This window comes from Alosa sapidissima, chromosome 14, assembly GCF_018492685.1.
Source record: "Alosa sapidissima isolate fAloSap1 chromosome 14, fAloSap1.pri, whole genome shotgun sequence".
Lineage (NCBI taxonomy): Eukaryota > Metazoa > Chordata > Actinopteri > Clupeiformes > Clupeidae > Alosa > Alosa sapidissima.
The window spans coordinates 31,360,988-31,385,064 of NC_055970.1; the positions used below are offsets into that span (position 1 = coordinate 31,360,988).

General features: G+C 43.0%; 1 protein-coding gene across 2 annotated transcripts in view; it reads left to right on the forward strand.

Annotated features, from left to right (window-relative positions):
• The first annotated feature begins 7,713 nt into the window (after window positions 1-7,713).
• Window positions 7,714-24,077, forward strand: part of kcnq1.1 (potassium voltage-gated channel, KQT-like subfamily, member 1.1) — a 32,150-nt gene continuing 15,786 nt past the window's right edge. Inside the window, exons 1-13 of one of the 2 annotated variants that reach the window (XM_042062287.1) lie at window positions 7,714-8,378; window positions 12,529-12,619; window positions 17,830-17,956; window positions 18,082-18,160; window positions 18,239-18,335; window positions 18,535-18,675; window positions 18,785-18,895; window positions 19,146-19,241; window positions 19,357-19,473; window positions 19,724-19,853; window positions 20,055-20,081; window positions 20,649-20,702; window positions 20,986-21,109. In XM_042062287.1, coding sequence (XP_041918221.1) covers window positions 7,981-8,378; window positions 12,529-12,619; window positions 17,830-17,956; window positions 18,082-18,160; window positions 18,239-18,335; window positions 18,535-18,675; window positions 18,785-18,895; window positions 19,146-19,241; window positions 19,357-19,473; window positions 19,724-19,853; window positions 20,055-20,081; window positions 20,649-20,702; window positions 20,986-21,109 — 1,592 coding nt within the window. In that variant the 5' untranslated portion in view covers window positions 7,714-7,980. The remainder of the gene's footprint in view (window positions 8,379-12,528; window positions 12,620-17,829; window positions 17,957-18,081; window positions 18,161-18,238; window positions 18,336-18,534; window positions 18,676-18,784; window positions 18,896-19,145; window positions 19,242-19,356; window positions 19,474-19,723; window positions 19,854-20,054; window positions 20,082-20,648; window positions 20,703-20,985; window positions 21,110-24,077) is intronic. The other variant, XM_042062288.1, reaches the window with a different exon arrangement.

Here is a 24,077-nt window from a genome sequence, read left to right on the forward strand (position 1 = left end):
CAGTGGTTGGTCAGCCAGAATGGACATCATCTGGATGGTGGAGGGCGTTGCTCAGTCTATCACGGTGGTGGCTAAATCTGGCAGACTTCCTCTTCCTTCTCATTATTTTGATCATCTGGCATCTTGCTATGCCCCCACCTCCTGGGGAATAAAAAGGCACCACTACTCTGGCAGTGATGCCTTCGCCTCTTGTGCCAGGTGGGTGGCCGCTTCTTCATTACTCCGAGCTGTGCTTGGGCAGCTTGGCATGGCCGGGGCACTCCAGGGGCAGCTCTGGTTGCTATGGACAGCTGGCTTTCTCCTGTAGTAGAATCGCCGTCTCTGGGGGACGACAAGGACACTGTGTGTTGAAGCCATCAGTGCAGGCCAGGTAAGTTCCTTCTGTAACAGCACTGTCTTCTGCCAGACCAGGCCTTCTAATCAATAGCGGATAAGCGGCCAGCTCCAGTTTCTGGAGTTCACTTTCCATTCTTCCCACTTATGAGATTGATGTGGTGAGCTAGCTAGAAAGAGATCTCAGCTATAACATGACTTTAATGCCCCATACACCACACAGCATTAACACACACATAGGGGGAGTACAGAAATGTGAATGAGAAGGACAACAACATCAACAACAACAACAATCCATTGCCATGCCGCATGCTGATAACTACAGTAATCTCATGCATATGGACATATTTCTGGGCTGCTTCTGTTTCAGCTATCTTCAAACAATATTTTCTTATGGTGCTATACCATAGTGGATATACACATTAATTCATATTTTACAAGCAGTGCACTTCAACCACTTAGTATAAATTAACCACATGTTAAAATAACCTCTTGTTAAAATATATTAATTGATCAGAAATATGATACCCAGACATGACTTTCTCCGTGATCTATTCCTATTAAAATGAGTTAATCCCAGTAGTGACTATGAAATTAGAGAGATAAATTAGCTAAAGCAAAACCAGACAAAATGCAATTTCTACTTTTTTTCCACTCTCACCTCCTTTCTTTTTGAGCCGGAGTGCTAATCACCATGCTCAGAACTCTAAGTGGGTTCCTATCATCTGCTGCCGCGTCCCTTGTCCTTGTGCTCTTGTCATCGAGCATAGCATTGCTTTTGGCCTCTCAGACCACCACCTCCTCAATGGAGAGGAGAGGCAGAATAATCACCATGGTCATTACCATTATCATCATTATGTTTTTTAACCATCATTAGCCTGGAAACAGAGAGAGAGAGAGAGAGCAATGATGCTATGTCTGAGCATCAAAACATCGCTACAACCAATTTGCATTGATTATGAAAAATGTGTTATATGTGCAATGGATTATTGTGTACATCAGTTTGTCTTGGACTCACACTGATGCTATGCCCTTACATTTTCATAAATGTCAGAGATCCTTGCTCTTTGCTTTCCAATCACAAGTTTTAAACTGTGGTTTGAGTACCTTCCATGATAACTGCATCATAAATAGCTATTGTTACTATTATTACTGCACACAATGATATCTGTGTGTGATTCATCCTCTGCCCATTACACCACAGTAATGAAACACATCAATTATACATTTGCATTTGAGCAGCTCCCTATGGTGATTGCACTAGATTAGTACATTACACAGTCTCAGTGGGCAAGGACACTTCCTCTGTCTTGTCAAAAACAAAAAGGGACACTGTTCATTCGGGGCTGCACACTGGGTATATCTTTGCTTAGCATCACTGATTTAGTACACATCAACATTTAATAAACAGGAATAAATAGAAAATAAATAAATAGCTTGCACTTTATTTACATTTATTTACATGAACAGAGGCCCTCGGTCATTATACCCTCCGCACAAATGACTGATTTCTGATTTCACCAAAGGCCCTTTTTAAGACCGTCCTTTGGCATAAACAAAGCAAAGGCTACATTTGCATTGCTACTCTAACACACCACATGACTCCAAACTAAGTTGTGGCATTCACGACGCTGTGGGCTGACTTGGGGTGACTTTCCGAGGTCCGAGCCACAGCGTACCTGTGAATTCCCCTCGAGCCATGCGCTGTCCACAAGTCCAACCGTGGCCACAATTTCCCCCATGTAGTCATGGTGGAGGCTGAGCAGCTCAGAGGCTGATGATATTAGTTTAGTAGTGTGGAATAAAAGTGTCTCGGGGGGCAGAGAGTGAGTGAGTCACTACCTCATCCCTGACCTCAGCCAGAGTCGAGTGATGTCACGACACAACGCGTCGGAATCTCTTCCATTTCAGAGCATCGAGGGACCGACTCATACTAGGCAATACACCTTCCCCGTTTTCCAAACGGACGAGCGAATAGATGCTATTTGCAGCCCTCGGCTCGGCTGACATGCAGCGCTGGGAGTTTCATGCAACATCTACTTCAGTGTTGATATGCTGTCATCAAAAAGACAGCCCCAACTCTTTTATGCTATTAATATTTTTGTTTATTAGACATCTGCAGGATGAGCCTCAAGAAAATGTATTCCTCCTGTGTAGTATATCGGCCACACAAGGCATACAATTATGTTTATATGGTAGTTAATAATTTAGCAACTATTAATAAATAAGCATTTTGTGCATATTGTACAGAAAATAACTCTCTCCAAAGATGTTCATAGACATGGTAAACATTAGCTTCAGTTATTAGCAGATAGACCTATAGATCTCCATCTCCATACATTGACGGATCATAAAGATGTTTTAAATAACTGACCGTCTAAACAGCTTGCTTACAATGCTGCATGGACAGTGGCTGATATTCAGGCAGCAGAGATAATCCAGCTCTATTACTATGGCTTCCTCCACCATAGCATTACTGTGGTCTCTTCTCAGCGTTATAACAGTGGTAAAATTTAGAGAGTTTTTAAACCAGAAATGTCCTCTGCTACTTTTAGCCTTTTCTGTCCTTTCATTGTCAAGCATAGCACAGTAAATTGACTGTTTTTCTTCTGTATATTCAGTAAGCAGCCAGTCGGTGGTGTTTATCCTAGCTCTCACAGGGGTCATTTTGTAAGAGGAAATAAAATCACTGAATTTTGTGTCTTTAGTCCACCCAGGACTGTTTCAGTTTTCTTTTTATTGTTGCAACTTGCAAGCCAGCTCATGTGCATAGTCATGAGTCTCCCGTGGATGTGCTTGTGAAATAAAGGTTTGCTTTAGTAAATACAACATTCATTGTGCATTAATTGAGTCAATTAGATCCAGTAATTAACTTTGCATTATGTTCATATTACGCAAATGGCATCCCTTGTGATGCTTCAGTGTACCATGATTCAGTGCGCCCATTATGAACACTTCCCCAAACAAACCCTACCGAGGGAGAAGGCAGCTTCTTCCAAAGTGGGCAGAAAAAGGTTCCGGAAGACAGAGCACAAAAGAGGCTGTACACAACCGCCTTCCAATACCATGATTCTTTTGTCTGGTTATTTTTAGTTGTATCTTTTCTTCTAGCATCTTGAAAATGTACATCCAGTCATGCAGTAGCTTTTCAGGACAAGACAGTCCAAGCCTAAGTGGGCCAACAGAATGGGAGAAAGACAGCAAACACTGTCACTTGGGTCATCTAGGGACCTACAGTACACGAGCATGTGTTTAAACACATGAGTATCAATTATCCATAACAGCATCATGCTTAAAGTGTGATGCATGACAGTGGAATTATCAAGGTCAGCACTTCCTCTACCCCTGGGAGCCCATATTCTGACACTATGTGTGCATTCGCTGCATAACAAGTCACTCTGGATCAAAGCATCCGCTAAATGACTACATGGAAAATATAATATGAAATGGAATGGATTAGCATAGAATCAGGGAGGCCGTCAGTCTAGATCTGTACAGTTCATACAATATTAAAGACAGAGGAGAACTGTGGAGGATAAACCTGTTAGTCCACACAGAGGGAGCTGCTTTCTGGTACATCCTCATTGGTATTCAGTTTGTCAAAAAGAAAGTGCTTTCGATCTAACAGATCTCTCCAAAAACCTTTTGAGCCACCTTACTGATTTGCCCCAGGGCCTTGTCCTGACCCAGTAAACATGTAACAAAATCGACATCAATCATCCAAGGTTTCAAAAGATAACACTGAATGAGGCTGAGAGTCTAGCAAAAAAAAGTTTTTTTCGGTAATTCACCCGGCCATGATATGTGCACATATCAGGTATTTTTTTGTTATTATTCTGGAAACTCCACTTAGTTTAGTTCAATTCATTGTAATTCATGTCACATCTAAGTATACCCATTGGCTTTTTTTTCTTAACAGTAGAGCTGCAGACTTCTTCCCTCGGGCTGAGTGAGACTCGTGTGCCTACACAGAAGAAGAATGTGGACTACTTTGGAGATCTATCATGTTTGTCATTGAGGGCTAAATGTGATGAAACTACTACTACTACACTCCCACTCACACCACCACTGCTTACCTGCCACCACCACAACACAACACTTAAGGCCATGTGCCTATACCACAGCCGGGGTTTTCAACATTTCTTTTTCATGAGATGTTTCGCCTCAAAAGATATACCTACTCTGCATTTTTATCGCTTGCAGATGTTTGATCGCACCAAACATCACATGAATGAAATACTGCTGACTTGTGAAATAACTAGTAAGCCCTGGATATGTGATGTGACTAAAGTCGGTGTGTATAATTCCAGCACTGCTGTCGTATCAGAGGAAAGACCACAAACTGCCAGCCCTCTCTGCCCTGCCCTGCATAAAAACTATGCCACAAAAATCTCTCAAGAGACAGACAGGGAGCAGAGCAGCACATTGGGGAACTCTATGCACAGCTCCAGAACTCAACACCTGAGGAGAAAAGAGCCATCAGTATGGATAATGCGACTTATTGCTACTCCACCGACTACACCCCACTAACTACTACTAAATCCACTCGCAAAATGGCGCATTCCACTACCATAAATATGGGAACCTCAGAAAAGGTCCCCAAGGACTACTTGATTTGGTCCCTTTGCAACACTCTGTATGTCAACTTCTGTTGCCTTGGATTCCTGGCTCTCGTCTATTCAGTAAAGGTCAGTCTTGTCATTTCTGTTACATGAAGTAGTGACTACAAAATGATAATGAATGTCTCGTGGAATACTGTGACAAATATCATTACAATGGATATTATGGGGGGAACATGCCAGTGATAAGCATATTTCACATTAACTGGGTTGTGTCTCCAGGCTAGGGACCAGAAGACCCTGGGAAACTTAAGAGAGGCCCGGGAGTGCTCCGAAAAGGCCAAGTGGTATAACATTCTGGCATCCGGATGGAACCTGTTGGTGCCACTAGTGCTATTGGCCGTACTGGTGCTTCTGCTACTTTACATGAGAAGCAATGAAGGAGCTCTTCCATTTTTTGGAGAGCATGGCTTGCAGAGCTTTTTCAGTCATTTTCAGTAGGTCAATCTGTCCAAAAATGAAAGATAACAATTCAAGTGAACATCTCAGAAATGATGAACATCTCAGTTGTTGTTTTTTTTTCTTTTTGTAACAACTGTTTCTTAGTAAAAAAAATAAATATATATATATATATATATATATATATATATATATATATATAGAGAGAGAGAGAGAGAGAGAGAGAGAGAGACCAGCCTTTCACTTCTGTAATACACAGAGAAAATGCTTGAAATAAATCGTAATCTTGGTAAGTTTGATTCTAATGCTGGGTCAGTCTCTATTGCCTGGTATGTATCCAAGTTCTTTTAAATTTAAACCTATGATGAATGGTAAACTGTACAACATTGTTTATTTTCCCCTTAATATTTAACGTTTTCAGGATTTTTTTTATTACAAATTATATTCCGCCTTTCAATTTTTCATAATTTGTTGACTGAAAGTTTCTTCTTTTCTTTGATCAAAAGGTAACATGAATGCAAAGTACATTCCCCAATACGTACTGTAGCTTAGTTGTAAACATGGACTGGCACCATTGTCATCAGTACTACCATTGTAACATTGTATCCTCTGAACGGAATGTGACTGTCTGATGTACTGTGTTCTTATCTATGCTTAACGTTCTATAAATTGATAAACACTTTTGTTTCAAAGGAATTTATTCTTTTCTTTTTGCTGTCCTTGGGCTATTGTTGGGCTTACAACAAATACATGAAGTATTTTTTGTTCTAACTTCCTTCAAAGCTTCACTGCTTTGTTTTGTTTGTAGCCACACCCATTCTTGGTACGATATTTAACTGACCTTAATTGTAGGCCTGGTTGCCAGCATACTATTTTTTCTCATGCCATGGATTGGTAGCACATGTAACTGCCTTAAATTAGTAGGTTGAGACCAAAGAAATGGTCTGAACTTAGACAGGAGAACCATTTCTTTTTTCAGCACTGTCTACAGCAGATGGTTGATTCCTGAAAGCAAAATTACCATAGTACTAAAGGACACCAGAGCTGAATTCATGTTCTATCTATCTATCTATCTATCTATCTGATGCAGGATACAACAGCAATGCTGTTGGCTGGCAGCAGTCACAAACGTATTGCATGTTGTACCCGAAATCCATAAAGGCCCTCCTTCCAGTACAACATGTGCTGGCAGTAGCCTGAATGTGCAACCAAAGAACCAAAGCAGCAAAAAACATCACCAACAAAGCCGCCTTACTGAACTTGCTTGTTGAGCATGTCTCTCTCTCTCTCTCTCTCTCTCTATCTCTCTCTCAAGGTATCAACAACAAACAACAAGCATAGGCTATATAGATTATACTATGATCACTGTGAGCTTTGAAATTTGATTTAAATGGCATTTGGGCAGAGATGTTGTAGTGCTTTGGACAGTTATAGTGCTTAAAACAATGTTGTTCTGATAGCATACATTTATATAGAAGTAATGCAGTAATTTACTGTAAACAAAACCAATCGTAGGCTAGAAATGCAGACCAATGAGAAACGGGTGTTTGATAGACGTCTAGACTGCAGCGTAAAGATGAAGAAATGCTGCTCTCCTTCGTCACTCTAGGGCACTGCAACCAAAATTATTCATATTAATACGTACCAATAGTACCAAATTATAGGGTAATTATGTTGATTTAGATATAAAAATGAGTAGGCCTATGACTTAATCTCCACAGAGACCACGCAAAATATGATGTTTTAATTTGCCATTTTCACGTGCATAATTAATTTTCAGGTCTGTAATTACTTCCAATTCTTTTGCCTAGAGACCGGTTTTTGGAATGCATATCTCTGACAAAACTTCCTGTGTGTGTGAAGGTTACTGGGATACATTCAGTGAATTATTATCCGATATCTGCTTGCATCTGTTAAAACAGCAATATCTACCCGACAACAGAAGCTGTCACCGCCTGTGAGCCATGTGACCTCAGTGGAAAAGAAGCGCGTCTCTCTGAATGAATAGAATAGTTCTCCAGACCTCTTATGAGTGACATGGCAGGCACTCAAGGTCATGCAGACGTCGACAGTAGTAGTAAAATTGATTGGAGAATTTCACAATTCATAACTCAACAAAATCCCCCAAATACCTTGGTAGCACACACAAAACACAGTTAGCTTTGCACAACAACTTTCCACGCCATTACTTAAATATTTTCGTTTTACGAAGGAGTCCTACGCATTAATTTAAGGGATCATCCCATCCATTCAAGCCCATCAGGTAGGCTACCTTTTTAATGATGTTGCACGTGATAGAGGTAGATTGCTGTTTCCCTTATCCCTCTTCGGCCAGCAGTTCTTTCACTGCTTGGAACGCAGCGATCAGTGTAGGTTGTAGCGCTCTTAGGAAAGCATATGGCATAGCCTATATTTAATTAAAACCATGGTGTTGCTTAGATCTGCATGGTAACACAGGCTAAAGTATGTTTTGAACTACTTTGGACAGTTTGGTCTCTCTACACGCACGATAAACTATATCGTAACAATTGCATTGGACGGAGGCGCGTAACAAGTGAGTTTACAGACGGAGCTGGATTCTGTACCTTCCTCTTCTCCGCTCTCCCGGAGCGCTTTCGCAGATTAAGATATGTCCTCTCCGACAGGGAATAACGCAAACGCTTGGAATATAGCGGGGTCGTCCATACCTCTGCAGGGAAGCACACCGTCTGAGCTGGAAATGTCCGAAAAGACATCTAATGCATTATATGACACTGTTCAATCTGGGACTCCTTGTAGCAAGAATACCCTAACGATTCCACAAAATCAAACTACCATGGGGAGAAAAAAGAGCATTGAAGACATCACTGTCCGCACAGTGGCGGGCCAACGACGGGCATCCCACCTGCATGGACTTAACCTCAACCCCCGGATGTCTGTGTACAGTACCACTCGCCCTGTGCTCACCAGAGGTTACGTCCAAGGACGCGTCTACAACTTTTTGGAGAGACCATCCGGGTGGAAATGTTTTGTATATCACTTCGCAGTGTAAGTCTCATAATGATGTTCTACTCATTTGTGAATTTGTTCATAACTACTCTTCAAGGTTTGAGTTGTGAGTTTCAGGTGTAGCCTATGTTCAATATCGAACCAAGCAAACCGATTGTTTTATATTTCCCTTTCGGATTAATGAGTGAAATCACTTGCATCGTACTGACTAGTGATTTAATTTGAAACTGGAGTCAAAATGTCAAAAAACTTTCTAAGAAAACATTGCTAACAAATACACCAATGGCTTTATCATTACAGCACAGGTATTAGCCATCACATGCAGTGTATGTATTACAGTAATGGCATGGATTGTCCTGACGCTTTATATAGGTAAATATGTTAGGTGTCCATACAGTTCAGTGGGGGGATTTGTAAGTACATCTGTGGTAGAGGAATGTTCAGAATGAAGTCCATGCTTGATGGTCATACCGTATCTCTCACAGGACAGGGGGTGATAGCAAGCGACTAAACTTGGCAGCTTGACGGTCCTGTGGAGCCAAAGGGCCTGTCTGGCCTGGCCACCCTGTGACTTGTTGGTGTTTAAGAGCGGTGCCAGCAGAGTGTGAGTGTTCCCTCAGCCAGACTGCCAGCCGGAAACTTAACAGAGGCATGAGTCAGTGGTACAGCCGTGATGCAGTAGTAGGGAGAGTAACCGGCACAAGGCCTTGGACATAAACACCAATGACCATTTTGGGAGCTTGGTAGATGTGCCATAATATTTATGAATGAACTGAAAGTCTATTATCGTAATTTTGCTTTGGAAAGGGAATATATGTTTGCTCAACACAGTAAAATTAACATTTGTTTTCCCAAAGTATTTCCAATATGTATGCATGTGTGTGTGTGTGTGTGTGTGTGTGTGTGTGTGTGTGTGTGTGTGTGTGTGTGTGTGTGCGTGTGCGTACGTGCTTGTGTGTGCGTGTGCATGTGGTTTATGACGTGTTTGCGTCCATGTGTATATGAATGGTTAGGAGAGAGCCAGAGTTTCGGCACACACATCTGGTCTGTGATGTTTGACAAAAATAGTCCTCAGAGGGGTCAACAACATCAACATTACATAACCCAATGATGACATTACAAATGGTGGTTTCCTATCCTCTCTCCTAACCTCCAACATGTATCACCCCAGTGGCAATGTCATAAAATGTATCAACATCTGCCGTCAGAAGAAGATCCTTGCTGGAGAATGAGCAAAGGAAACATTGCCTTTCGCCTCAGTGAGTGAGAGTGGGAGGCTAGCAGGGCTAGCCAAGAATGTGTGCTGCCTTATCGCTCTTCAGAGCTTCAGAGGGATATAGGGCCCTTTATCTGGACAGCATGACCTCTTCAGACTTCTGTGGTGTGTGTGGGCATGACAGCAGAGCCTACCACCTACTTTCATGTTACACTCATGTTTACGACCCTCACCACCAGTGGCACGAGAGATACACACAGAAAACTGGAAAGCAGAAAATGAGGACATCAGAGAAAAAGAGAAAGAGTCCATGAGCTTCAGTCCCAATGGCAGCTGTGCCCTTGGGTTGTGTGTGTAAATGCTGCAATGACTAAAGTCTAGCAGGGGGATTTTGTTGTCTGAGTGGAAGGTACTTGGACAAATGGTACCAGCACAGGTGGGTGTAAATGATCCCCCTCATCAATAATGAATAACTATAGAAATCTGCTGCCATTCAGCTGGGATGCATGCTGGTTAAGCCATGTAGTGACATAGGAAAGCTTTGTCACTGCAAGACACACTGACTTCTCTTTGACTTCATGTACAGTATGTCGTACAAAGTAGACCAGTCTGTCAATACAAGACAGCAGGTAATACATCAGTTTAAACTACTTTCATGGCATGGCACTGGCCTATACATTTGGAAGAATGTCAATTGTGTTGTTTTTATTGTTGTTGTTAATACAAGCGACATCCAAACCAAGAATAATAACAGCAATAGAACAACAACAATAGTCATAATAATGTCAGTATTGGAGGAGAACGAGCTAAGTGAAGACGACTTCCTTCCCTAATGAGGAGAATGCTGCTGGTCCAGCAGGTCTGATGGTGATGGAGAGCTAGTTGGTTTGTATGGTGTGTGGATGCTCACTCTGCCCAGGGCAAGCAGCCTGTTTGTTTTCAACCCACACCCCTCCCTCAAAGATCTTACTGAAAGCTTCAGTGAAAATGAAAGGCCAGTTCTCTTTGTTGCACCAGCTGTTGCCTTTCATGTGTTCAGTTTACCTTTTTCTGTCTGCATGTGAATTATCACTTGCATATAATGATGATATGCATATAATAATGTTGTTTAGTGCTGCAGTGTATCCCAGTTGCTGTTCAGTTACTAAGCCTACATAAAGTTACTATATTTATTTAGAATTACACTCATCATAGCCTTATCTTTGCTTTTTGAACTGTAATGTAGTTAACCTACATATGTGTGTTGGTGTTACATATTGCTGCCCACTGTAGCCACTATCCCATTTAACTAATCGTTTACCTTATCTTCTGTAATAGGCTATCCAAACAAATTAATGGCAGAGTAAAGGTGCAAGTGTGTACTTGAAATTATTTATGACTGTTCCTCACTTCTTTTTATGACTGTCTGTTTCTTTGATAGTCTAAGACATTAATATATTAAAGACATAATGAGTGTTCCATAAATCACAAAATCAATTTTTGTCAGTTTGTCAGTTTTGTTAAGGATGCTGCTGATCTGATGTTTTAAGTTTCCTACAGACTTCACTATGTATAAGTGATAATAGATAATACAATATTTGTGTCTTTATTCTTTGAGATATGCTGTTTAAAAACCAATGTGTGTGTCTACCAGTGTACCAGTGTGAGTCTACATTGGTGGATATGTGTGTGTGCTCACGTGATCATGTTGTGGCGGTTGTGTGCAGTTTCTGAGCTCACATGCGCTGTGGTGGCGGGTGTGTGTGTGTGTGTGTGTGTGTGTGTGTGTGTAGCTGAACTCACGTGAGTGTTGTGTCGGTTGTGTCTGACTGTGTGTAATACTGTAACTTCTGTGTCTGACTGTGTGTAATACTGTAACTTCTGTGTCTGACTGTGTGTAATAACTGTAACTAATACTGCACTTCCCTCTCCGTCCTTCTTCTTCTCCCACTTTCTCCTCCAATCACACAAGACCTATTCTCTCACACTTTATTATATTTATGGGCCAACATATTCAATGTTTCCCATAGCAATGATACTGCATCATTACCATTCATGCGCCAGCAATGTGTATATGTACTGTAGTGTTCTCATCCTGTTGTTTGGAGTGGGGGCTGTGCTTTCTTGATCTTAAGTTAAACGTAAAGCATAACAGTGATAAGATTCTGTTTACTCTCAGTTATTCCTGACTTAAACCAAAAGTGCCTGAGTGCAAACCTAGTGCTTTCATCCAACCCTTATTTCAAGTTCATATGCTTGCCTTATCAGCTGTCAGAAACATTTGGGCATATTATATCATAAAGAGGCCAGCACGTGCACGTAACTTTTGCTTCTAGGAAAATTATTACTCAGGTGAAATGGAAATGTGTGCACTCATATGTGTTCTGCCAGATCAGCCGTGTCCAAACAGTTCAGCCTATCTTTGAAAAGGAAACAACTTTATCTCAAATGTATTGAGGAGCTGCTGCAGATTGTATTGGTTCAGGCTGAAAGGGGCAAGTGACCTTGCTTGGAGAGTGAACTTAGTGATGTGTTTGACTTCAAGAACAGCTTGAGGGCAGCCCCCATGGACTTTCCCAGCTTTCCTATTTATTCTATGGTCTGATTTGCACTTATATTAGAGTTTATAGCAGACACATATACTAATATGGTTTGTTTGTTTAAAGTCCACTTCGATGTATTTAGGCCTGTTATATTTATAGGATATTTATAGTTTGAAATTTAGAACATTGTTATATACTGTAGATGTGTGTGAATTACACATAGTCAAAATATATGGTTAACCAAGTACTTTGCCTCGACATGCTAGAGGTGTAGACATTTGGTTTCATTTTTCCATGCTTTGTTGGTATGACCTCAGGTTGCATTGTCCACTTGCATTAAATGTCTCCTACTTCTGTTTCCAAGGTAATGAGTGTAGCCAGGCCACTGGGAGACTGGTGGTGAAACGGCTGATGGTGTTCAGCAGCTAATTGTTTGTTTTCTCCCTGGCAGGTTTCTCATTGTCCTGGCTTGCTTAATCCTCAGTGTGCTTTCCACTATCGATCAGTACCAGGCCTTGGCTCATGGAACACTCTTCTGGGTGGTGAGTGCTCCCCCTAATCCGCACAGTGTCCATTCACTGCAAAACAGGTGGAATTTCCTCTTCTGTGCTCAAGGTCAAACTCTGCTGACATTCAAGAGAGCTGTTGAAGTGCGAAACCTGTTGAGGTCTCTGTGTGTCTTTTCCCTCTTGTGTGCTCCAAAATGTGACCAAGGAATCATGATTCAAGGACAGATTAAGATCTTATCTCAGCATTGTTCAAATCTGATTCGAGGTCAACTAGATTTCGTGCTGGCAGCGTTATTGCACTGATATGCCCTATTTCTTGCTGACCAGTAGAGGGCGACCAAGCACTACCTTTACCAGAACCGTAGTCTCTATCAGTTTTTGTAAACTGACCTGAATGTGTCATGTTTACAGAGTATTTTTAAATTATGAGTTATATGAGTGCATGTGTTTTAGTTACCTCTACTCAGGTGGTCTGAAATCATCCAAACTCTCAGTCATCCAAACTCAACTCTAGAGTCTAAAATCAACGTTAACGTCAAAGTGTCTGCAAGTAGACTATTTTAGACACAGTTAATAGTAACTGTAACCAATAGTGTAGGCCACTAATGTGATAAGAAATTATGTGATGTGTCTAACCTTTTACATATGACAATTTTTCAGGGAAATATATGTGTTATAAATATTTTAATGAGTGTGTTTGATAAGGTTCAAACTATGTAAGGGTATTGCCATTCATTCCTAAAGTTGTTTTGAGTAGACATTTGAACAAGCAAACTACTAGAGGAAACAAACCAATAAACAAACATTGTTTGATAAACATGCCTAATCACTGCAACGTGTGGCTTTCAAGGGCAACCTGCAACAATACCCCATCTCTGAGAACAATAAGTCACTGAGTCAGTGTGAGTGATATACAGTTTGTTTATATTGGGCTCGTACCCCTACCCCTACCCATTTGGTGTTAGAATTACTCAGTGATTTCTGATTAGCTCAATACTGTAAATGATTGCAGCCGTGGTGGGGGATGGGGGGCGGTGGCAGTGGCAATTGTACTTGAGACAAAGGGGGATTTGAGCGACTCACAAATCAGCGACTCTGAGTGCCAGATGCTGGGATTAACAGGCCTCGTACTCACAATAATTTGTCTGTTTGTGTGGTAAATCTGCCTTTCTTCAGTCGGCGGAGCAGAGACAAAGGCCAGGGCTTGGACGGAGGGGGTGGGGGGGTTTGGGAGGGGGGTTCGTTTGTGGCCCCTCGCACAGCCAGCGAAAGGCAAAAGCAAAGGGAGGGAGATTAGGGGGCAGATTGAGCGAGGCTGGGGTTTGCCGGTTCGAGGCGCACAAGGTCAAAGTGCAAGCCAGCCAATGGCTAATGGGATTAAAGCAGCACGGTCGGTTCATTAGGCAACGCCCAGAATCACAAGTTAATCTAGCAGACTCGGGGCTTGGAGCAGGGCAGCCCCTGCAGGGATTAGTCAAGCCAGGGCCAGGAGTGGCCTGCCTGCTTTAGAGGCTCCAAGCTTAACCAAGCCTCACAACAGGTGTCCCCCCTTTTGTGCCACCGAGGCGATTCCGTCGCCAAATGTCATGAATCAGACCTCAACAGATCGCGTTTCATCAGTGAGAGATCTTACAGTGAGATTCCAGCAATGAAGACGTTATGTAGTGTTACAGTCCCAGACGCTGCAGGCTGTGGAATGCACACGTGTGGGGTGTTTAAAGAGCACTGTCTGTTCAGTTCCATTCAGTGCTGGCAGGATGTGTTTGTACTATAGCACTTGACCTCTGATAAACTCCACTTTGACCGACAGAATGTTCACAAAGAAAATACAGCTCCCATCCAAGCTCCCGCCAACATACTCCTCCACATTCTCCTCATCAGAGCCATAGTGCACTGACTCAAGCACTTTCATTTAAGATTTCTGCTTCTCTGAAGTTATAGTGGGTGTTTGCTAGGGTAGATAATTTTTCAAGTTTTCAATTGCTAATACTGATACATAGTAATTGTATATTTAGCTAATTATAAGACAATGCCTAATATTACATTATTTCTCTTGCTCTTTGCTTTTATTTAATTTAAGATAGTGGTCTAATTTTACTAAAGATTTTATTATGTTTTAAAATGTTGATTGTAGATTGATAGCGATCTGTCAGAGTTGCATGAATTTTGACATTTATACTTTATTTATTGTAGTTTGCTTTAATGCTGTAAGTGGCATCCCATTTCCAATTTAAAGCCCCTTCTGAAGCCATATGGTGATCCCAATCCCCCTGATCTCTTTTGAGCTAAAGATCATTGAGTACAATACTCTCAGCTGGATATTTGCTAACTACATTAAACTGACCTGGGTCACCATGTTTATTGCCCTTCTTTATAGTCCACTCGACCTCTAGGCTTCAGCAACACATTGCACTGTATTAAAAAGAGGTCTTTAGAGAGGAACTCATTTAGAGTCGTGCATATTTTATAACTATCACAAGGTTGAACTGTTAAAGCAGGACGCACAGTTGGGGAATTCCCCTACAGCTATTAACGACAGGCATGGATAGGTCATTCAATTTGGAAGCTTTGACATGGTCAACATGTTGTTTACACTGTCTCATGATGCTCCTTTGTTATTCAGGCAAATGATCACATTATGGCAGGGGTCATAAATCAGAGTTAGAAGAAGTTCAAATGCTAATTATTGTTAATGGGAATGCGCAAAAGCCATTTTCAAATTATCCATTGACCCACTTTTTAATGACTCACATTTCACTATGGATGTACAGCACAGAATTAGTTAGTATTCATGTTAGTATAGTTTTCCAAAGGATTGCTGTAGGGTCCTGTTTTTGACAATTGGCATCACACACACACACACACACACACACACACACACACACACACACACACACACACACACACACACACACACAAATACCAAATACACAGTTAAGGCAGCAGTGGTGCTGTGAAGATTAGCAGCTCATTGAGGATGTCTGCTCTATCTGAAGGTGTGACAGAATACGTGTAGGGTTGTAGAGAGTGACATGTCCAACAGGATGTCCTTGCTGGCGTGTCAGGCTCTAATGAGCAGTGACCCAACACTTGTGCAAGATAAACGTTGTCCCACTGCGATAAAACAGCACCAAGCCGTCACCCAGGAGAAGTCTCACTCCTTCCCCCTTCTTACAGCTGCTCTCACGTCAGTGACGCATGCAGAACTATGTTTCCTCAGCGTCTTAGTTTGCAAGTGAGAGAGTAATCATCACTGAGACAGTTAAGTGGCATGACTTCCTGCCCCCCACAGGGCAGGCATTGGTTCCATCTATCTCTGTCCTACAGGGAGGGGAGGTTAGGATCCAACGCCCTCCCCAGCTCAGCTCTGTCTGAAGGGTGTGGGGGGATTAGAGTTGGAGATGCTTTGGAAACCAATTTCAAATACACAGGAGACATGATACATTCCTAGTGCTATAGGCAGGGGATTTCACACAGTAACCAATCAACATTCAAGCCTATTTACCGTCAAAAACAACAACAAAAAAGCCATAAAGCTAAAGAAAGTGTTTCAGAGGCTGAATTTCAGATGTGTTTGAGACCTGAAACATTTTCTGTTTAGTCTGTCAAGCCATTTTACAGGATAATCAACCTAAATACTTTTCTAAATACGTTTTTTCTAAATACGTTCTTTAGCTCTTTCATACAGTAATTAAGAGAATAAGTCGGCCAGAAAAAAAGATGAATACAACTAGAGAACTTTACAATTTGTTGTCCATCTCTCACACTGAACACAATCTCTCATGTCAATATCATGCCTTCATAGAGCACATAAAAAGATTGATTACTTTTGGTCAGCCATTCCCTTTGTGTTGCCATCGCAACCCCCTGTGGTCAACCGACTGCTGCCCAATCCGCCCTGCTGCAGGTTGGATTGGAAATCACATTACCACGGCAACCCGGAGAAGCATTGCATCTGTTGCTTGATTTCCTGTACCCCCCCCCCCCCCCCCCTCCCCGCATCCCCTCCACCACACTCTTATGGCCAGAGGCGCCCTCTCTCTTTGTTGGCCACTCAGACTTTATGTCATGACAGCTGGCCGGTGGGGTCACTATGTCACTGGGCCAATGAGGTGGACGCTTCACATTTTTAACATTGAAATTAGCCCCATTTCTTTTTCTGGATTTAATGGAGCTCCAGTTCTCTCCACATTTGCATAAAGGACACAGTGATGCCCCTTGATAGCGTTACCACTGAAGACGGCTGGCAGTGGCGTAACTGGAACAGACAAAGTTATGTGTAGCCTTTCATGCCTTATATGCCCTGTGGCACCAGTCGTCCCTGTTGCCCTCCCTCTGTCAGTGCGCCCCGTTCTGCATCTGTCCACTGCTTTGTTTGGTCCACACCCTGTGTCGACGCGGCACACCAGGGCAGGTCCTGTTGCGGCTGGCCATTCTGAGGAGAGATTTGGACAAGCTAACCTTTGCTGCCCGTCTGCCCCTCTCCAGACGAGGCTCCCCCCTTTTCCCAGGCTGCTTGTTGGGGGACCTGGCCACCCCACCACCACCGCGCTCCCCAACACAGGGGCTCCCTGGCCAAGCTCATAACTCATACTTGTCTGAGGGTCTTCAGCGCTCAGTGGGGCCCTGGCCGGCAGACACCAAGGTCCCCATTGTTTGCCTCCAGCAAGTGGTTCAGCTGGGGTGGGGGGTTAGTGGTGGCTGGCCATGCGGGCGTGCTGGCCTCTCTGTGGTTTCACATAGCCTCCTGTCAATACTGTCTCCACGACTTCATCATCGTCCTCTAGGAAAGATCATTTCCATTATCACTAGGATATTGGTTCTGTTTGTTTTGTGTTTATGTAGCTGTCTATTCTAATTTCTCTCCCTCCAGATGTACAGTATGGTGCTTTCTTTAGTGGTGATGATACTAAACTTATTTTGGTTTTGCCTTACACGAGTAAAGGGTGAAATACATCTGTTATCTTGTAGTTGTATTCTTGTCAGATGTGTTGTTAAACCCGAAATTTCATTAAATATGCTGCCAATCAAAATCATTTCTTTTTTTTTCTCCTGCTGGGCAAGTCTGGTATTCCTAATTGAAATTCAAGTTGTCAGTTCATTATTGACTGTCACTGATAAAAATCGCCACAGGACACATCCCGGCATTTCATTATCAAACAAAACTTATTGTGTCTTCTATCTTCTAAACTCTACCCCAGACTCTGTCTTTCAGAAAGGCGCATAATTTTGTTTCCCTGCAGGAAATTGTGCTTGTGGTGTTTTTTGGCGTAGAGTATGTGGTCAGACTCTGGTCAGCTGGATGCCGGAGTAAATATGTGGGCGTCTTGGGAAGGCTGCGATTTGCCAGGAAACCCATCTCCATCATCGGTGCAGTACAACCCAATTACTCCATTATGGTTTTCACAGCATTTCCTCAAACTAAACGTAATGCTCTGAAATTGCATGCTGAATGTATTGTATGACTACCTCTTGTTCTTGTGTGGTGCTCGTAGACCTGATTGTGGTGCTGGCCTCTGTCGTTGTGCTTGCTGTGGGCTCCAATGGCCAAGTGTTTGCGACCTCTGCAGTCCGGTAAGTGTGCTGCTGACCTCAGCTGGCTCACTGTGAGTGCGGTCAGACTGATAGTGATGGTGGATGTGCTCACTCCAGGGGGATTCGCTTCCTGCAGATCCTGCGGATGCTGCATGTGGACAGGCAGGGGGGAACCTGGCGCCTCCTGGGCTCTGTGGTCTTCATCCACCGACAGGTTGGACCGCAACGCTTTGAGCCACACTACCACACTCTCCACATCACTACAATGCTCCCGTTCATATTATACTTACGAACATCTGAAAATGAATCAACTGAATAGGACCGCACCGATAAATAGAACGTCAGAGCATGTTTGAGCAACGGAGCATTTCTCTGTCTGTTTTCCTGATTGTGTGTTTTTTTTTGTTTTCTAGGAGCTGATCACTACACTGTACATTGGTTTCCTAGGCCTCATCTTCTCCTCCTACTTTGTGTACCTGGCAGAGAAGGACGCAGTGGACAGCAGCGGCGTAACAGAGTTTGGCAGCTATGCTGACGCTCTCTGGTGGGGAGTGGTAAGAGTCCTCATCCATCTCTGTCAAGATAATGAAGTTTACATGAGCCAAGCCTTCTCTATAGATAACCCTGGCTTATTTGTTGTATGTAATGTGTCTTATATCCAAGGTGACTGTCACAACAATAGGTTATGGAGATAAGGTTCCACAGACTTGGATTGGGAAAACCATTGCATCCTGCTTCTCTGTCTTTGCCATCTCCTTTTTCGCCCTGCCAGCAGTAAGTTGATGCATACATGTATTGCATTGTACGCTGATGAGAGTGAATGTGTCAAGCTTGCAAATGCAGAGCATCCCAGACATCATAACATGCTGAATGCTGAACACATCCTGGTAGATGGCCTCTCATTCACCCCCATCCTTATTCCTATGAGGAAGGAGGGACTGTTAGACATATCGTAAATGACTACCATATGATGGTGTGATTGTTATTGTATGTGACTAGTCAGCCTGTTGCTGTGCCTCCGCAGGGGATCCTGGGCTCCGGGTTCGCTTTGAAGGTCCAACAGAAGCAGAGGCAGAAGCACTTCAACAGGCAGATCCCAGCTGCTGCCTGTCTCATCCAGGTTAGACCGGCTCAGAAGCCATGATCACAGATGCAGGCGGACATGTTTGTTTCCCCCCCAGACATACAGAGTGCCGTCCTGAGAATCTTCATCTGTCCCTCTGTTGCTGTTTCAGTCTTCCTGGAGGTGTGTTGCCGTGGAGAATCATGACTCAGCCACGTACAAGATGTTTGTCAAGAGGAGGCCAGCGCTCCCCAGCTCCGCAATTTACAGCCCAAAGCCCAAGAAAACGGTACTTACTCAGCAGCAAACAAATAGTTTTCTTCAGTGCTACCATAATGATAGTAGAACAGCAAATGCCATTCTGACAAATTGATTGACTAAACTTAAAGCAAATATAATATAGTATACAGTGAAAATTAAGGATTTTTGAAGTGATTGATTAGTGAATCCCAATAGCATAATATTACAGTAAATATTCATACTGTGTAAACAGTATTCAGAGTTGTAAGATACCAAGTTGTCTGCTTTTTTGCCTGCAGGTAAAGATTAAGAGGAAACAGCGCAGCACGGAGAAGGACAACGGTCCCAGTTCTCCCACTGTGCCCAGCATCACCTACGACTTTGATGACGGGAGAGACGGCAGTGACGTGTACAACACACAACAGTCAGGTAGGAGCGCCCGTGTCTTTGACTCTGCATATGTGCCTGCCTGCTCTTATGCATTATTATGTATGTAGAAATACTGTGCATGTAGACTGGCTACAGTGATGCTTATGGGATACGGTCTATTCTGTCATTTGCTGATGATTTGCACTCTCTCTCTCTCTCTCTCTCTCTCTATTTCTCTCTGCTGGTTTGTTCCTTGCTCAGTGGGAACTCCTGCTATGAGAAGATGGGGTGAGCTGCTGCTTGTGTCTTCTGCTGCATGCTTCCTCCTCCTCACTTCTCTCTGTGGCCACAGCCTTCTTCTTTTCGTCATTATGTCCGTCCGCAGTTCTGTGTCTCGTGCCTTGTGCCCTGTAACTGGAGTATGTGAACTAACTAACCAGTCATCATGTGCTGGAGTTTCATGCTACATAATGCTGCTGTTGTTTTTGTTTTGTAAATCCGATTACAGAAAACTAATATAATCCCTGTGCTGCTCTGCAGTATGTTGTTCAAGGAAGTCCAAAGGGGCATAATGTAACATTTTAGCTAAACCAAAATGAGTGACTATATAATTGATGTTTTTTAAATGCCCCAAGACCAGTTAAGCCCACAGGAAGCCCTGCTAGTAGACATTTTCACCTCTTCCTCATCCTTCTCCCCTTCCTCCTCCTCCTCCTCCTCCTCACATGTCGCTAAATGGGAAGTTGTAATCCAATAGGAAGTTGTTTAAATTGTTTGAAGGGGTCAGTGGTGCTGGGTCAGTGAGCCGGTGGTCTTCACAAATAAAACAGCGTGTTTTTATCTCCATCCTCTCAGACCGGCAGTCATCCTGGACCTCCATTTCCTCTTTCCAGTTCTCCCCACCCCCAGGTAAGGAGCCAGCCCACCTAATCCATCACACCAAGCATATCCACGTAGTTTGTTTACAACGTTGATTGTAAACATTTCTAAGAGTTTTAAGATTCTAAGTGGTGAAACGAATTCATGATTATCTGTAGCTGTAGTAGTTTTTGGTCATATGTGCCTTTGGTTGTGTGTGTGCGTGTGTATGCTGTGTGAGTGTATGTGTGTGTGTGTGTGTGTGTGTGTGTGTGTGTGTATGTGTATGTGTGTGTGTGTGTGTGTGTGTGTGTGTGTGTGTGTGTGTGAGCAGTGAAGAAGAGCTCAGGGCTCCTGGAGGTGCACTCCCCTCCCCCACTCCAGAGGAACAGCAGCTTCCCTGATGACCTGGAGCTGGAGGCAGACATCCTGCTGCTGCCGGTCACTCATGTGTCCCAGTGAGTGTGTCCTGCTCAGCCACATCCCATCCCATCCCATCACATCACATCACAGTGGCTCCTGTCTGTCTACCTCCTCTGGGTTTGCCTGGAATCTTGTGCTGTTTGATTTTTTTTATGGCTAGAATGGTATTTCTTTTGTCATGGTTTGTTGTAGCCACACTGCTAATTGGTCAGTTACTGGAAGGAATAAATACCATGGTGTAAGAGTACTTGTTATTCGCACATTCAGCCTGTTACAAACTTAACCGTCATGGTGTGAAAAGGCATTACGACAGTGTGTGGTTTTGAGTCGTTTTTCCAAAAATAACACAGAGTTAGTACAAAATAGTCTTTTGGGATTCACATCTTAAATTAGTGTGTGGTGTGTGTGTGTGTGTGTGTGTGTGTGTTTGTGTGTGTGTGTGTGTGTGTGTGTGTGTGTGTGTGTGTGTGTGTGTGTGTGTGTCCACTCTCTCCTGGAGGGGGGGGGGGGGGGAAAGTGGCCGATAAGGGGTCTCTTCCTGCCCCTGAGGACTCTCCAGAGCAGAGCTGGCTAATGGGCCCGGGTGTGGATTGCATGCAGGGGTGCCATTAGCAGGAGGCCTGCGCCCCATTAGGCCTCAAACACGTGGAACAACAACGGTGGGCCCGCAATGTGCCCCCTGCTTTCTGAGTCTGCTTACCAAAACAAGCAGGGCCTGCCTGTTTATTCTTCCCACAGAGGTTAAGATGAGGAACGTCTAACATGGAGGAGCACGTTGCAGGCTGCCACCCCCCTGATTTTACAGGGACTTAAACTGAAATATTTTGTGAGTGTGTTGTGTGCAGCCTGTACCACAAGAGGGCAATGGAGATGAATTTCTGATGGAGCAGGGACTAATGGACTGTGACAAGGCATGATTTTAGGGAAGAGTTTTTTAGTAATCATAACAGTTCTTTGAGGCCTACCTGAACATATTTTTGAAAATAATTTAAAGAGCCTAAATGGCTTTAAGAATTATGAAAAATGTTTATTGCACACAGAAAGGGTGCTCTATTGATCATTTCCCACAGTGGTGGAGATAGGATTTAATGATAAACACATAGCACGCTCATGAGCATGAAAAAAACTGCACTTAACATCCTAACAATTAAAAAAGACAATTTGTGAATTTTAGACGTACTCTTAGCCTCGGCGGCCTCCCTGATATTCTGCAATGGAGAGAAAGAGAGCGAAAGAGAGGGAGAGAGAAAGAGAGAGAGAGAGAAAGAAAGAGAGAGAGAGAGCGAAAGAGAGAGCAATAGCTGAGCTCATGTGGAAAAACAGCAGAGATAGGAGATAAGTGCTGATTGCCCTGCTGAGTGACGCTCAGTTGGATTCCTCTATCGGAATAATTTGTGTCCCCATTAAACTCCTCAATGGGAGAGAGATGCCATTTATTGCCCCGGGCCAAAAGTGGAGCTCATCAGCAGTGAATGCTTATTTTTGGGGGTGGCTTGAAGGGGCATTTTTGTATGGTGCTGAACTAAAGGGCTGTGATGGATGATCTGGATAGCTTTACTAATGGACGTGATAAGACGGCTGTCATGGTAATGGAATGCCTTTCTCTGCGCGGTATCAGTTCATCTTTGCGTCTGGGGCTGCTCTCCAGCAGCAGGAGGAGATGCTGGCCCACGTCCGTCCCAGGCCTGGCCGATAGAGAGAGAACGAGCTGTGATTGAGAGGGCTTAAGATCTGCTGCTTCCTCTTATGTGGTGAACCAGGAGGAACTGTGTTTTGTTCTGTTTCGATATTTCTCTGCTAACTGAAAAACGGATGTTAGATCCTGGTGAATATACTCTATGGTCAATAACTTGCTGCTACTGCAAATAAATGACAGCTGTAAACTATTACGGATTACCAGGAAGCTGTTGTTGTTGTAGTTGTCATTCTGAAAGCTTCCACAACAGAGAAGGAAGAAAGAGAATTACAGAAGAGAAAATATCTAGAGAAGGAGAGAACTGAAAATATCTCTGGACTTGCTTGGGCTCTGTTAACAACAACTTTTTCATTTCATTCATCCACTCATACTTGCAGTCTTGGTGGATTAATGGTCAATTTTTAATTATGTATGTGTTGCCTAACACTACATACTTTGATCACATTGATCATAATCATTTATGAATGATACACATTCATGAATTATTCCTCTGTGATAAGCCATCCAACACAATAATTGTGGTATATTTATATATGTTTATATGAGTTTATACTATACTACAATACTCTAATTAAAGCACCCCATTTAAAAAAATGACCACTCCTATGGATTAAGAGACGGAAGTTTTTTAAGAGACGGAAGTTTTTTAGTCATCCACTCTAGGCTGTACCATCAGATTGTTGTTGGATGGATAAATCCATTATTCTGTTTGTGTTATGCTGTATTTACAAAAATGAATGTTTGTGTTGTTGTTTTGAGATTCTAGGACATTCTGTCTAAATGCAAGTCCAAGACCCAAAAGAGCATGAGTGCTTATCTTAGCATAGAATGACATGTCAGGAAATCAACTTTAAATTGCACTCAAGCCTTTTCCTATGTGCTTTATGTCCGTCTGGGAATGTCTGAGGGATTGTAGCTGAAGCCACAAATCAAGCCTCCCATCCCCCCCCTACCCCCCCACTCCACCATTTGCTTTATAAGTTGTGTGGGACCTGAGCCATGCCGTTCTTGATCTGTGTTCAGACAATTTCCGGCAGTCTGCTCCATGTCTATTTGTGAACATGGCTGTAGGATTGCTACAAATGCCTCTCCTGCCACCCGTTCCATTCAACACAACATCACAGGAACCCTTAACTACTGTTTTTATTTTTTCTGTTTACCAAAGAACTGTTGTTGCTGTGTTTTCTCTCAAAGATTGTTGGTACTATTGAAGTCCTTTTTTTGTCAAACAGAGAAAAAATACATTGTCCCTCTTTCATGTGCTGGGCCTCTCTGGAGTCTGCCAGGGCTGATATATGGTTAAATGT